The following is a 15,575-nucleotide window of genomic DNA, read 5'->3' on the forward strand; positions in this document are numbered from 1 at the left end:
ATCGAGGTGGTCGTTTGAGGGAGCACTACCGGTGTTTATATCTTCCTCCATGGGCATCATTAGGAGATGTGCCTGTGACATGATACTTGGTGGTTTAGTCTCGCCGTCTTTTGAAGGGTTTCCCAGATCCAAATTACTCATTCTGCTGATAATGCCTTCAATCTGTTCTTGTTCCGTACGTGTGGATGAAGTTGTATGCTTGGATAGCTCTACTAGCTGACGAAAGTTGATTGGTAGTAGGTCAGCACCCAGAAGATCTTTGAAGCAACAGCAAAGAAAAGGAATGACAACTTTCAGAGGGAAAGAGGTAGAGTTGAAGTAGTAAAAACGGCTAAACAAGCAACAAAAGAAAGCAAAGTACAAACGGCAGCATTTAACGGCATATTTGGGTGGCTTAATAATGCCAAAAAGAGAATTTACATGAAACGGTTGCATTATAACGAAAGGCAATTGAAATTGAAAAGTCGAAAAGAAACGTGTCGATCAGTTGTCTTGGACGCCTACAATGACTGCCAGGCGAGGGAACATTCTCAATATCAATAAAGCTGTCTTGGGCAGGCTTTCCCTCTGTCACAGCAGTAAGAAGTTACAATTCTTTATTGGAAAAAATAATAAAAATAGCAACCTCACATTTTTGAAACAGTACAAAGTTTTATAGACTGGAGCCCAAAATCAGTGTCGAATTTCAAGAGTGAGACAAACTAAGCGTTGAGGTCGACATCTCTAGCAACTACGATACATATCACACTCACCAATTAAGAAATTCACACTGGAGAAGCAACTAAATGCAGGATGACGTAAAACGACACAAGAGCGTCTTCGAATAGTGCAGAAGCATTGTTGACTCTTGGCTAGAGCCAACCGTGTGCACAGGTGCAGAATGCAAGAAAATTTCACTTGTAGCAATGGCAAGAGGCAGTTGGATGTACGATAACAAGTAATGAAGTTCATAAATCACCCAAGGAACAAAACGAAAGTTAACCAAAGACAGCACCCACAAACAGCGTCTCAGAATCTTTCCTGGGCGTAAAAAAGGACTAATTTTCCTTCACAGACCGCACTTTATGAGCTTATTAACAAGATGTACGATGGGAGGGGAAAGACACTGAAACTTGTTGTAAACGAGTTGCCACTGCTGCTGCAGTTGCAACCCGCCTGTCGGGTGAAGAAATTGGGGGGAGAAAGAAAAAAATAAAAGAGAGCGGATAAACTAACCAATAAGTAGCAGCTCATTGGAGTTTGAATGATATCGGTGTGCAGTAAATCGATAACGAAACCAATAGCAACAACAACAATCTGATTGGCCGATTTTACTCAAGAGCACGCATCCGAGGTGCTCATTGGTGCAAACCCTACCAATCACCTGCCTCGTTGGCATTTGGCATGGCGCTACGGAACGCCGCGGGTGACAATGCACACAGCAGTGTTGGGCCAAGTGGCAATAAAAGTTGAGTGGAATCGACAAGAGCATGTGCCAAATTGTGTGCAGATTAAATCGGCCAAGTCGCCTGATGAATGCACTGATTGAAACAACGGTTTTAAATAAACTGAATGAATCAAACAAACGAGTGAATGCATCAAACCTTGCCAACATTCTTTGGTGCAGCCTCGGAAGTGAAGACACCGTCAGTTTCTAACTCGCTTGAAGACCCAAATCCACAAATTACTAGCATTCCATGCAATTGGATCAGATGTTGAGGGGGAAAGCCGGTCTAAGTAGCTGCCGACTTCCTTGCAGCAGGACAAACACTTACCACGCAAGCGTCACTACCTCTACAGGCAGAAACTGGGCTTGAAATGTTCTCATCCATCAAACACGACAAAAGATGCCTATCACCTCTCTCAGGTGGTGGTAAATCAGCCTCCTCACACTACTGCAGCTTCAACAGAGCCTTTGCCCAGCACGCAATGTGTAACGTAGAGTGGGTGAGGAGGCGCAGTGTGAGGGAGGTTTGAACTCACCTGCATTGTGGAGCAGTTTGCAGGCCTCAAGCCTTGCCAACTGCATGGCCAATTTTCTGGTCGATGCAAGTGGACCCTGAAAATGAAGTAAACTGCTCCTGGTTACCCGTCTATTTAAGGCTCCCTAGGCGACTGCCTCCATCAAGCAGGTGCCAAGAAGGCGAAGGATGTTCTCAAACAGAGACCAACCTTAATAATGTCCTGCAACGGGGACGGCGGTGGCATAAGCATTTGAACGCGATAACCTCCAAACTCCTTATGCACTGAATACAAGATCTTCAGGGGATAGGAGGTGTCCGTTTTCAGCAGGGAGGTGTATCTGCGTGAGGGGAGGACACACAGCACAAGTACATTTTATGCAAAGTGGGCAGGAATCTGCTGCGAATTGATACGAGGTGGCAAAAGTACCTCATGAGCACGGAAGAGGCACCGGTGATGGTGATTCGTGGTCCGTCAGTCCCATAGGGCATGTAGGCAAGGTTTGATTGCCGGGCGATGTCGGTAATCGCCGAACCTACTTCCTCCTCAGCTTCCTCCTCCTCGTCTGGCATACTGTCGATGCATCGACACTCCAGGAAATCATCAATCACCTTCAAAGGTTTGACAGCGTTAGAAATGGGTCGAAAGAGCAGACAAGCCACCAAAACACAGAGGCAATTACCTTCGACATTCGAAAGAAACTCTCCACATTTGTCCGACATTTGCTAACGTCATCCGTCAAAAGAACAAAGTAGGACGTTTTTGCACGTGCTCTTCCCTGCAAAAAAAAAAACAAACGCGTTTGCAGTGACTTGGCTACCACTTTGATACAATGAGACTCTGCTTGTAGCACCCGCGTTACTACTCCCCCATTCCTTCTGCAGAAATCATCACTGAACAATAGAATCCGCGAGATTGCCGAAGGAAGGCAATCTCCCACAACTACGCCCTTGTTTGGTAACCATCTCAATTCGGAGTTTTGCACATCGACAATTAATGGCGCGAAACCAGACTAAAGCAAACTGTAAGGCCGCCTCCAAACTTGTGTTCCATAAGGCATTGTCACAGCAATGCTCGTGTGTCACATTGGTGACAGCGCTGGTGAGCCCACGTAGCGAGAACAGCGACAACCCCCGTTTCACTGGCCGAGATGCCCTGGCAAGACAACGTGCAAGACAGCCCCCTTCAATGACTGAGCGTGTTGAGATTTACAACAAGAGGATGGCATAACTACGTCCGAGTTTGGAAACCAACCGCAACGCAATGGAGACCAACGAAGTGGGACCAGGAATCAAGCACATCAGCAAACAAAACAACAAAGGAGCACTCACTTGGGATTGAATGAATGAACGAAAGTTCGTCAGTTCATCAGCCTTAATGACAACATTGCACGAACGAACATCAAGCCCTTCCTCCACCACGTTGGTCGCGACTAAAATGTTGAAGGCGTTCGTTCGGAACCCATCCAACACATTCAACTGCTCATTAGTCGAAAGTGACGCCTACAAATCAGCAACAACACCATTCATTTGTGTAGGAAAATAGGAACCAGTGCTGAGGGATGCAACTCACTACAGGGTTGGTTGGATTAGCACTGACACAGTGCGATGCCTTCAAACCGGTATACAGAGGCGCCATTGCCGACACCTCCGTGATTAGATGCGCCACTGAGGCCGCGGCGATTCTCTCCTTCACCAACAGCAGCGCAGAGAGTGTCTCATTATTTTTCCCGACTACTTTCTAGAAGGGAAGACCACAGGTAACGCCACAATACAAAACAAGAGAAGGATGAAACTTACGTGGTAATGCAGTAACAACCGGAGCAGTGAAACCATCTTGGAGCTCATGGGAAAGTGCGCCACGATCCACTCACCCCAGGCAGGATCTGTGGGATTGGAGGCCAGAGGCTGAGTGAGTTTTGCAATGAGCGTCTGACGAATCTGTCGATATGTTTCAAGTGCCTCTGCCATCGAGGCCAAACACATCTGAATGATGTTGACACACTGGGGATTAGTGATGACTTTGGGGGAGCTCAGAAGCAGAAGGCCTTTGAGCACCTTCTCAAACTGCTCACAAGCCTAATGCGAGGAGAAAAGGACTTAGTGAACCAAGTGCTAAGTAGGGTGAATAATCAACGCAAGCAAAATCTACGTGAGCAGCGCAGTAGACCCCAAATTCCTCCATCACACGAACGCACTGGAGAAGGATGCGCTTTATCTTCGCCGAATTGAACTCGTGCAATTCCATGACGGAGAGGAATGCCTCCTTTTTAATCTTCCTGTTCTCATCGAGCAGGGACTCCAGGTCTATGCAATCCTCCCCCACCACGCCAGAAGGCAGCCTTTTATGGATAAAATATGCAGTTAGGCAGAGTGCCAGAGAAGGGATAAAAAGTCACTCACTGCTTGACTTTCTCTATACCACGAAGGAGGACCTGCGAAAAGTTGTAGTAAGGATCATTGAGCGCAAGTCTGGTGTCACCGCATCCGTGTTTAATCTCCAAGTGGCGTTGACCCATTACGGCGTTAATCGAACTGTCGGTGGAAGTGACGACTCGAGCCCGCATGAGCTGCTCCAAAAGCCTCACCTTCGTTTCCATGCTTTCACCACGCTTTAGGTTGTTCACCAGAGAGGCTGACAAACCCAACACCTACAGCAAGGGGAAAACACGGTCAGTTGCAAAGAGCTTCCCAGAGGCTTGTCACAACCTCAAGCAATGGAAACATCTTGCGCATATCTACATGGCAGGACATCAGGAGACACGGACAAACTGTCTCATTTGAGTGGATGGCAAATAAACACACAAAAAGCCGTTGACGAAAGACGTGTGATAGTCGTTAAAGGGAGTACCTTAGGTCCACGAGAATAATCTGGAAGCCATCTGCCAGGTGGGAAGGCATGAAGGTGTTGGCATATGTCGGTGTAGTCCGATTTGGAGTTTGGGTCAGCGTGATGGCACTCGTCAAAGATGATGAGACAAACATCACGCAGACTGAGCTTGCGATGATTTAAAACGTCACGGAGGACACCGGCGGTGGCCACCAATACCTTATGCTTTTCCAGCTGTGCTTGCCAAATGCCCTGAAATCCATCAAAGCTCTCATTCTCATCGAAAATGCGAAGGAAAGGGGGAAGGAGAGGCCAGAAACTCGCCTTTGTCCAACTGTCAATCCAGACACTGGGCGCGACCTGGCCGTGGAAAATGCCGATTTCGTTGGGGGGTACGGGGAGTTGGGACCGCAAAAATTCAGCCATCTGATAAACAAGGTGGACTAGATAGGAGGCAAGACGATGAGAAAGCTCGTTTGGAAAAAAGGTGGATGCGTGTAAAGGACGGTTGTGATGAACCTACCGGTCTTTGCAACAAAGATAATACGTTTGCCACCTTCTGTGACGGGGCGATAGGTTTCCGGAAGGTGATCTTTTATGACCATTGCGGCGATGAATGATTTCCCAAGACCAGTACTCAGTTTAACGATGATGCTTTCATTGCGGGCCATGTTGGCCATTTCTACTTGATATGGTCTGGGCTCCAACAACTTGGTTTTTCGGGAGACTGACAGGGAACGTTTCATTTTTTTTTGCTGGCAGGGATATAAAGAAGTCTATAAGGTTAAAGTGAATGGGAAGTTGCAACAGTGCATTTATCTCCTGAGCTAAGCAACGTGCTCAAGAATGCAACTAAATTAATAGATATATAGGGGGTCTAAAAAGCTTTTACTTCCTAATCAATGCTCTGATAGTTACTATTGAGATTAGGTTTGTGATGAAGTTAGTGAGACAATCAAAAACGAAAGAGGACAAACTTATCGCAGCGGGAACCACACGTAATGGTGTTGGTTTCATAAAAGTGCCCGCGGCCTTGTTATGTATTAACAATTTTACAAATCTACAGGTTGCAATTATTGAATAAAAGATAGTTGCTTGCAACCCCCTAGAGCACCACTAGTTTTCCTCGTGTCGTGCTATTTATGCAAAAAGGACGTCAGCTTACATATATGAACTGTTACACAAGTCATTGTGCCGCACCATTTACAAAAAACGAAGCACTGGCTATAAAACCGATTTAGGAACCTTACAAATAGCCCTTAACCATTTTCAAGATATTGTTCATAAAAACTGCCCGGTTTTTTTTAAAAAGTCATGCATTTTTCGGAGATGATAATTGAAAGCAATGAAAGGCATTAAATGTAAGCTAATTTTTTAATTGAAGCACTTATCGTCCTTGAAATTATACTAATTTAGCTCTGTTCTCTACTACCTTTTTTACCTTTTCTCTTGTAAACTATCGATATTGCAAAACTAGACAAATCGAAAACCACACTCCCTTTTAGGGTCGACCTTTTGTTTAGCAGGCTATTGGGCAGCCTTTTTCTCTTTTCCTGTGCCTCTCGCCTTTGAACGCGTAGTGCTGGCTAACGTTTTCTGGTAATTCGTTAGTTCCGTAATAATGTTGTATTGTTATCACGAGCTTCGTTTGTTCATATACTCTTGGCAGCATGTTTGTGTGTGGCTTTCGGCATAGTCATTGCTAGGCTTTTTTACCTGTCTCTTCTAAGGCTCATCTGATTATGCAATCTGTTTGCCAAATCGATTTCTGGCCTTACGTAGTTATACGCTTGCAAAATGTATACGTGTTTGCTTTCTAAAATGTTTCCTCCCAAAGCTGTTGGGTTCTAATCGCTCGATTTACCCATAAAACATATAGCATACTACGCTAATTTTGGCTATGCACGTGGGGGGATCTGGTTTAATTCAACATAATGCCAACTGCTTCGTCAATACAACCATATTTTGTAGGGATTGGAAGTATATAGGAATAAACTGTTTAGTTTTCCTCTAGTCGTATTTCCCTCCACTGGTAAAAGTGGTCCATTCCCGTCCCTTGTTTTAGCTTTCCTATAACGTGTCGCACTGTCTATATTTCTCAATCCACATGTATTTCGTTTTCAATTTGAATATGCACCCTAGTTTTTGTGGTTGGCAGTCATTGTGATTTATTCCAGACGCGCTGGCTGGGTTAGTGGTCTCCTCATAGCATTGCTCTCGTGCTTTGTGTCATTTTCGTGAACTGGTCGCTTTTAGGAGTAGCGGCGTTCACATCATTATGAAACTCTTGGCATAGAATTGTCTTCCCTCCTACTCTTCACTTTCTTCTTCCTCTTCTGCCTCAGGCACCATGTTGGAAGAATGTGAAGTTGGTGGACGGCTTGTTTTTAATGCAGAGAAAGTTTTTGTCGGGTCGAGTGTGGATGGTGCACCACCATCCCTGCCTGCTGCTGGCGAGGTGTGTGCTCGTATCACAGGAGTACGTAAGCTGGTCACAAATTACGAGACGTACATTGTCTACGAGGTCGAAACAGTGGTAAGCATTGATGGGTGCAATAGTCATGCGTTACTACAGTCGATTGGGTGATTTCCTTTTAAACTACAGGCGAACCGCAAGGACTACCCGTCCGAGGTCTGCGTTGTGGACCGACGTTACAGGGAGTTCGATTGGTTACACAGCCGCCTCCGGCAAATTTACGCAGTCCTATTCGTACCCGTGAGTATCCTTTCACGTGCTTATTTTAGTAGAACGATAGCGTCTTGAAATGTACGTAGATAGGACTTGTAGCAGGGAGCTAATGTGTACGTCTTGCCTCCACTGCAGCCACTGCCTGGAAAGAAGGTGCTCACCCAGTTCAACCGCTACGCCTCTGGTTTCGTGGATCGTCGATGCAGCGGCTTACAGACCTTTCTGCGCAGGTCCACTGCTCATCCCGTCCTCTCCGGCAACAATGATTTTGTGGCCTTTCTGACTCTCCCTCGTACTGTAAGCTGACTGTCTTGTTATCTTCACCATCTGCTAATGTTAACGCGTTTGCTACCAGTGTTAGGAAATAGCCAACCTCCGCAGCAATGTCGTAGTAACAGAAACACCCTACATCTTGCATCAACTTGTCCCTTTTCGATCCAACTAGCGTAACCAGTTACTGTAGTGTGCTCATCAAAAAACATCACGTATCACTGACGTCGAGGAGCATACATGTGTGTCGCTGTTGACGAACGTGCTGATCTGCCGATACTACCGGTGCAGTGGAAAATAGTTCTTTTATTTCGCGGAGCAGAAGAAAGGTCGCTTAAGCTCTCGAGAAGAAAGTCTTAGGCTTTGGATTTTCTGGAATTCTAGGCGCCTAAATACTGACAAATGCCACCTAGTAGAAGTGGAAACTGGGATTGTCTCTGCATTACTAGTAAAGAATGGAGCGTTTTTAGTGTTATTTATCACTGAGCCTTTTGCTAGGAAACTAAGGGACAGAGTAATTTTAATTGTAGCTTGTTTTTATATCGTTTAAACTGTACATGGATTTGACTGTTTTCGCCAGGCTAGTTTTTCACGGGCCTAAGTTGTGCTGTTTGCAGTTGTGATGCCACTTCTCGGTAAATAGGCTCTCGCTTTCAGTTAGATCTGCGTATTCTACACAACTGCTGTGTGTTCGATGTGTCAATGGTGCAAATTTTGATCGCCTAGTCGTTTGTGGCAAAATCCGTTGATTGTCCATTTACAGGCCTTTCAAGAATACATGCAGAAGAATCCAATTGAAAACTCTCTTTTCTCCCTCATTGGCCTTTCGCCCCAAAGTCAAACGAGGAGCGTTAGCAACGCTGGCCAGTTCGAGGAGGGAGGCCGTGGAGCAACAGCGATCACGATATCGGCAAGGGAGGGCCTAAGGCCTCCCTCCAATGTGCCCTCTTCTATACCTGTCGTCACGGCATCGGGTAGGGAAGTGGTGACCCCCTGCGAGCTGCAGTGTGTCTCTGAGGTTTTCTTCCGCTATCAGAATGAGGTAGGTTGGTGCTGACTCGTGACTCCCATCAACTTGTTCTGCTTTATTTGTAGTTCTTGAGTCACATCACTTCGAGTCTGTTAGAGAAAATGTTTGCCGTTTCATTTTTGTCCTTTTAAATCAGCTGAAAGAATTTTCGCTGATAGGATTGCACTTGTGCTAAGGTGATCATATTTTAGGTTTAATTTACACTTTTCTTTGAGATTTCTGCTTTATTTTAGCTCCACTCTTATACCACCGCCTTTCTTGATCAATGTTATTGTTAAATCTTTGAAGCCCACATTGACTTCATTTTTGTGGCGATAGAAAACCTCTTTGAAGCAGCTGCTTTCAGACACTTGTCTTTATATCATCGGGAATCGTTTAGTTGAACCGCCTAGTTGCGAAAAGCAATTTTTATTGACTTGACTACTTTGAGGCGTAAATTACGTCCTTATTTACCTCAATTTTGAGTAGGGTTGGTGTGTTATAATTTAAGGGAGGCATTAGCATTACCCTGGAATTAAAACGTCTGGAAAGCAAACAGTTAGAATTGAAAATGGTTGTAGCCTTCTCTCTCTACTTGTTTAGTGTTAACCTATTCATCACACGGAGTCTGTTTGAATTGAAGTCATTTCCGATATCGCTCCTCCCTCCCTCTTTAATTCTCTTACACTTGTTTCTCCCAATGTCTGCTTTACTGGGAAGAGCTAAAGTCGGGTACGACTATTTTGTGTTTTCCGCAGGTGGATGAGTACACAGCTTTATGTCAGCGCTTGTCCACCCTTGTCAGCCGCATGACTAACCAGCTCTCCACCCTGTCCTACGATCACGCGGAGTTGGCCAAGACGCTGGACGAAGCAGTGGTGGCGGGTGCAGTGGGTGCGACGGGGGTCGCAGCGGCGCAGGCGGTGAGGCGGACGGCACAGGCCATGCAAAGTCTTGCCTCACGTCTTGCCCTCGGTCCCGCCAACTCCTGGCACGACTCCGCAGCCTTTGGAGCGGCTGTCAAGCGGGTGCTTAAGAATCGACATAGCATTCAGGCAAGTGACAACTTGTATTGAGGAGTTTGTAGACTACATCTGTTATTTTTTTATCGCTTTTTTATGTCGCAGATGCAATCTTCCGTTAATGCCTATCGTACAATGTCTTGATTAGGATAATCACCCGCAGTCGATACAACTCCAGTAAGCTTTTTGTTGTAAATTCTCGCAAATTCAACTATCTACGGCGGGTGCCTTTCCAGCATGGCTTTTTGTCGTCATAGGCGGTCAGTGAAACTGGGATTGTTATTCTTTATGTGGGTCTGCCAACGTGCTCAAGTTACATTTGAGGAAATCGTAACGCTTGTGAGTCCGTAAGTGACAGGTTATTATAGATCTGCGCAAAAGCAGGGGAATGCTGCAGAGCTCTACGCCACCATTATGGTCTACCACTGTTCAATTTGTACTTGTAAATGCTTCCACCGCTGGCGCCTTTCTGTCTCATGCATTGACTGCTTTCGCGGCTTCCTCATTCGTCCGAACTGGCACTTTTGATTAAGGCTTACCTAGAGGGAAAGCTGTAATCGACGGAGTTGTCGCTTGTTGACTCCAATAATTTTGATCAGACGGCTTGACATTTGTACATAGGTGGCCTCATATTGGTCCTTATCCTCACCACCTCTATTATCATCCCTGTATTTAGCTCTTGTTAGCAATCGTTGCTTATTAATGCTATCCGTGATAACGACTACATTACCTGCTATCCAAAACAGAGTAGCATATAAAATCAAAGTCTTCAACCTTCTTTGAAGGCTCACGAGGTCGTATTCGATTTACTTCCCATTGCTCGCGCCTTTTTTTTCCCATGTTCATGATGTTTCATGCTTGGAAAATGGAGTTATAGAAGTTTGGAGCACCTAAAATACAGTGGCAAAAGGTCAGCACTTCCCCAATTAAAAACACTGCTATCCTTACCTGTTAGTCAAGCTCCAACTGTAGTTTACGTTGTGGAATAAATCGCCTCATTGAGGGGTGGGAAAAGTTTATTCGAGTGGCAAAACAACAAGAAAGTAAGTCCCACGAGTTATGCATTGTATTGCCTTACACACAGTGGACAAGGCTCTGTATCCACATGACCTCACTAGAGGCGCATCATTACCCTTATAATCAATCCCGTCTCCAAGGTAAACTGCTCTTGAACCTCTTATTTGCCACGTTTGCCCTCTCGCATACGAGTCCGGAATTAGCCTTACCATCCACACACGGAGGGGACGGAAAGGTAGAAGCACAGATGCAGCGTGGTCCGAGTCTCATGCTGCCCTCGGAAGCCAGATCACTGGACCGAAAAGACTTGCTACGCACAATACCACTCGTGCCTGGCAGTGGGTCTTTTCGGTACCCTGTCACGTCTATCGATGGTTTAGTTGGCAAATGACTCTTACTTATTTTCTATATGAAGCCTACTAAACCAGTAGGAATGGTGGCATTAAAAGTGTGTTAATTGCTCCTAATGTGCCTGTCGGAACGGCTGTGCCACTTTGTGCTTCCAGCTGTTGATTGAATGCGCCCTTGCCTGGCCTCTTTCAGGACACGTACTTTAACCTCGAGCGTGAGATTGAGGAGCGTCGGAGGAGCGAGCCCATTGGCGGGACGGAGCAAGTAACGACGACAGTGGCAACGGTGGATAAGTCGGGAGTCTCGCAACCCTGGCTCTCTCGTTTCACATCAATGTCGTGGAGCAGCTCCAGTAAAAAGAAGAATCGACCACTTGCCGAGGTAACTTTATTCCATCCTCCTATTGATCCGTGCTTCTATACTGCCACCAATTCATCACGTCATTTGCTTACCTCAGTTCCTTTCGTCTACCTATTGCACTACACGTTATTCCTCTCCTACCCTTGCGAAAGTGCTTTTTGTGGGGGACGCCCTAGAAACGGAATTGCCACTCACTGTTGGAGCTAATCAACTCAAGACGGTAATCGAAAGACCTCAGCTGAGCTGTGCGAAATCCGAAGAAAGCGAAGTTTTCGCCATCTCAGCACTCGTTTACGATGCTGCGTTTGTTTTGAACCATCCACAAGTGATGTTCTCAGTACTTCAAGGCCATCTTTTTAGTGATGTGTGTTGCTCTCGCTTTAAACAATCCCGAGTTGGAAAAATAATAGGTCTACTTGACTCCTGCATAAAGAGTTGTAATTATTTGCTGTTATAATAGTGGCAGAATCGTGTTGCTTCTTTTCACCCTGTACAGCTACGGACTGAGGCGGCAGAAGTGGCACGAGAGTTGGCGTTCAGCAACACGCAGGTAGAGGCTGAATGGCGTCGCTGGCAAGTGACGCGGGCGGTCGAGACGACGGAGAGTTTGACCGCGCTGACTGGTGCCTACGTAGCCTACTGGAATGCCGTAGCTGAGGCCTGGCGCGATGCTATAGCCTTTTTAAAAGCACCACCCCCATCTACGCAGCCCTCAACAAAAGTCCTTGACATGGAGGTGAGTCTACAGGATTCACCACGGCATGTCAATCTTGAATTCACTGAAGATTTATGGAGTGTAGCACCATGTACCACTCATCTTGAAGAGGGGAAGCACGAGAATAAAGGAGAGCAAGAGTGGTCAGTTGTGGATTTGTCGAATTCACCTTCGAGACCATCAGTTCCCGTCCAACCAGAAGGGGTGGCTGCGAAGAATGTGGAAGAGGCTGCTGGAGATGTGCTGAATTCCCTGCATTCCGACGGTCATACTGATGCAGTTGTAGGCGAGAAAGAAGAGAATGCTAGTGGCAATCTGTCAAATTCACAACCTCTCGACATTCCCATGGAAAAGGGGACAAAAAAGGCGACTTGGATAGTTGAAGAGCTCTAGGGTATTCAGGTAGACACACATGCTGACAAGTTGGGCGATGTGATTACCCAACTGACTGTGATGATCCCCTTTCCTACCCCACTTTACGTTTTTAGTGTTGTTGTTCCTACTTTGGATGTTCTTTTATTTTCATTACCTTTTTTTGCTGTACTTTTGCAGGATCAGATAAGCAAGCGTGAAACCACGGCCTTCATAAATTGCGTATTTTTTTTCCGGTGACCTACATGAGTGATTTGGGTGTTTTGAGTTTCAGTTCATGAAAATGCTTATTTGTCTTTGAGCTAATTCAGCGCCGCAAGACTTCCCTGAGGACGAAGGAGGGCATAATGTTTGGGCAGAATACGCATTGTTGACCCACCGAAGGGCTTGGGGGCTGCTGGCATAATCCGGAGGCACAGTGGTGGAGTCCCTGAGTGGTCCTTTACCAAAATTGCGATTCATGTAAACAACACAAGCATTACGGCTAATGTGCTTACTGTAATTCGGGTGTCAGATTTTTTTTTCTCTCTGATATATCGAATGAGATTAGGTGTTCAATTGACAAATTAGACGAGGAGGTATTAAGGTGTTCATAAACAATTTCGAACCTCCACACGCATCCCACGCAGTACCATCACCGTCCGATGCACGTGGTCTTGGTCTACTTTCGAACCGACTACTGGCAAACTACCCACGATCAGCACATCACACTGGTTCCGTCTGAAGCTGATGGATGAAGAATGGCGTCTGCCTCACCAAATGGGAGGCCGTAGCTGGTGTTGCGTCTTTGGATACGACTAAGGCGGACGGTAGCTTCGCGTCTTCGATCAAGTGAACGGACATGTGTGCCAAATGTCTGAGCGTGCAGTTCCTCTTTTACTAAACATGATTATCATAGTAGCGGCGAGTTTGCATTTCATGCATGGTGATGTCAACCCAACTCAGGTTCCCCTATTAGTGGGAGGAAAATCCACTGCTTAATAAATTCCGCTTCATCATTGCAAGTTGAGCCAAAAGAAAGGGAGCTGGAAGTGAGGTCGTCATGATCGCTCAGCTATCGCAAGCCTGTTATCCCTACGGTTACTGTTATGACACCTCTTGGTTCAAACTGTAAATTGGATTATCAAAGACCCCGCTAGAGTATGCTTTTACGGCCCACATTCTGGCGGAGCTCACTTTGGGATACTTGTGTTACCTCTTGTCAGTATTTTGAGATCGGATTGCACCGGATGGCCTCACGATCCGTTTGTAGACCTCTCTCAGTCCGCGCACTCCAAAACAGGTACTGCTGCTACTTAAAAAGACATGGGATACTGACTTCCATTAGGATTCAATTATTAGAAACATTCCTTCATAGTTCACAATGCAAGATGTCCCCCTGTAGGCAGTGCTCTTGATTATAGTGTAAAAACCAAGGGCAAAAGAATAACAATCCAAAAATTGAACTAATATGACTTATTACGAAACAGTAAGTTACACTAAATCAGAGGCTGCCGAATGAACTTCACGTAGATGATGACGATATTATCGCACTGCACAAAAAAGGGTAATTATTCATCACATCCAAAAACTGACTAGTGTATATTATTTCTAGCTTGTTTCTTCCTCAGTGTGCACTACATAAAGTCACTGAATAAGACTTCCGTCATGGTTACACAGGGTAGTACAATTTTAGGACGAGTGCAAGCAACCGAGAATGAGGCTGAACACAAACGCTTTACAACATATTAAGACAAAGTGAATTTTATTGCCACACGTGCAGCAAAGCAAAATATTGTTGTAAGTATAGTTGACGGTTTTGTTTATTGTACAAACACCGTTGTTTTATTCAATCAGAATTGGGTCCTTGCGTCAAGGTCACTATCAAACTGGCAAACTCGCGCGCTACTTGGGGTAGCAGTCACTTTATCAAAGGCGTGTTAACGATGTTTTCTACTATACATTTAATTGGGAAAGCTGACGGCCAAAAATGTGAATACGCATTAGCTGTTTGCAAGTAAGACACTCACAGCTTATCAAAGACTGCTAAATGTAAATGAAACATTCATGATTATGATAATGTTCCCAAGTTTAAAAGCTTTACATGTTTTTTTGTTAACTACCTCGACTCGCGTAATGCGGTTGCAAAGTAAAAGTGCCCACTAATGGCCAAGGTAAGGCAACTTAGAATAAAAAAAAACCCGAAAGAAAGATCCGAAGTAAAGCAATGAGAAGATAACACCTACAATAGGGAGGTAATATAAAAGTAAAATAATCAATCATTTGAAATCAAGGAACGCCTGATAGCCATTTCAGGCTAACAAAAACATACCTATCGGTTTCGCAAAACAGTAAACCATTGTGCACCTATCAGATAATTTTTGCATGCAAAAAATTTTTGTTTTGCCCAACCACATTGTAACTCTCGTCTTAAGGTCAATACCAAATCGCTGAGAGTACGCCCACTTGAAATCACGGACACTCAACAACGACGACTTCCCCGCCATGCTCTCCACTCTCCGTTTGATGGGCGAAGCTCACAACCAACATTGCCTGTACTGTGGAAAGTCGGACTCGACTTATTGTAAGTGTCTCACTTGTCCTCACTGTCAGACACCATTGCGGGCGAAATTACTGCACAGGACTACAAATTGCTGATGGACAATGGCTGGCGTCGGTATGTTCAGCATTACTTCTGTGCGTTGCTTGCGTAGGAGTGGAATCATGATGCGTAAGACGAACAACCGCAAATCGTGTTGTCCTACATACGCACTTCGGTGTGACGCAGAGAACTTCCGGTTTACGAAAGCACAGAAGAAGGTTCTGCGAGCTCTGGACAAGTATTTGAAAAGCGGAAAAACATCCAAGGATGAAGAGGACACTCTTCCAGAAGATGGGTGTCGTGAGGGTCACCCGGTTGATCCAAAAGACTTTCCGAATAACATACAAAATGCTAGCTTGGAGGCCTCTATAGATTCAGGCTTCTATTCAAGAGGCAAAGGTGATCCTTACAGCACACGT

General features: G+C 45.4%; 2 protein-coding genes across 2 annotated transcripts; one reads left to right on the plus strand and one right to left on the minus strand. All coding sequences in view use genetic code 11, as the record gives it.

Moving 5' to 3' along the window:
* Nucleotides 1–1,882: 1,882 nt before the first annotated feature.
* Nucleotides 1,883–5,450, minus strand: EGR_09986 (Endoribonuclease dcr-1; the record flags this gene model as incomplete). Its single annotated transcript, XM_024499235.1, has 11 exons — nt 1,883–2,038; nt 2,152–2,281; nt 2,371–2,552; nt 2,624–2,719; nt 3,273–3,443; nt 3,514–3,681; nt 3,741–4,019; nt 4,093–4,282; nt 4,344–4,591; nt 4,792–5,213; nt 5,294–5,450. 11 exons carry the CDS (start codon nt 5,448–5,450, stop codon nt 1,883–1,885), a joined length of 2,199 nt encoding a protein of 732 aa, XP_024346352.1.
* A 665-nt stretch (nt 5,451–6,115) lies between these two features.
* EGR_09987 (Sorting nexin-4) lies at nt 6,116–12,596 on the plus strand (the record flags this gene model as incomplete). The annotated part of the gene is made up of 8 exons (XM_024499236.1): nt 6,116–6,131; nt 7,116–7,306; nt 7,376–7,486; nt 7,595–7,756; nt 8,493–8,771; nt 9,497–9,766; nt 11,321–11,509; nt 11,985–12,596. The coding sequence occupies 8 exons, from the start codon at nt 6,116–6,118 to the stop codon at nt 12,594–12,596; spliced, it is 1,830 nt and encodes a 609-aa protein (XP_024346353.1).
* Nucleotides 12,597–15,575: the final 2,979 nt, after the last annotated feature.

Source organism: Echinococcus granulosus (genome assembly GCF_000524195.1).
Source record: "Echinococcus granulosus chromosome Unknown EG_S00181, whole genome shotgun sequence".
Taxonomy (NCBI): Eukaryota; Metazoa; Platyhelminthes; class Cestoda; order Cyclophyllidea; family Taeniidae; genus Echinococcus; species Echinococcus granulosus.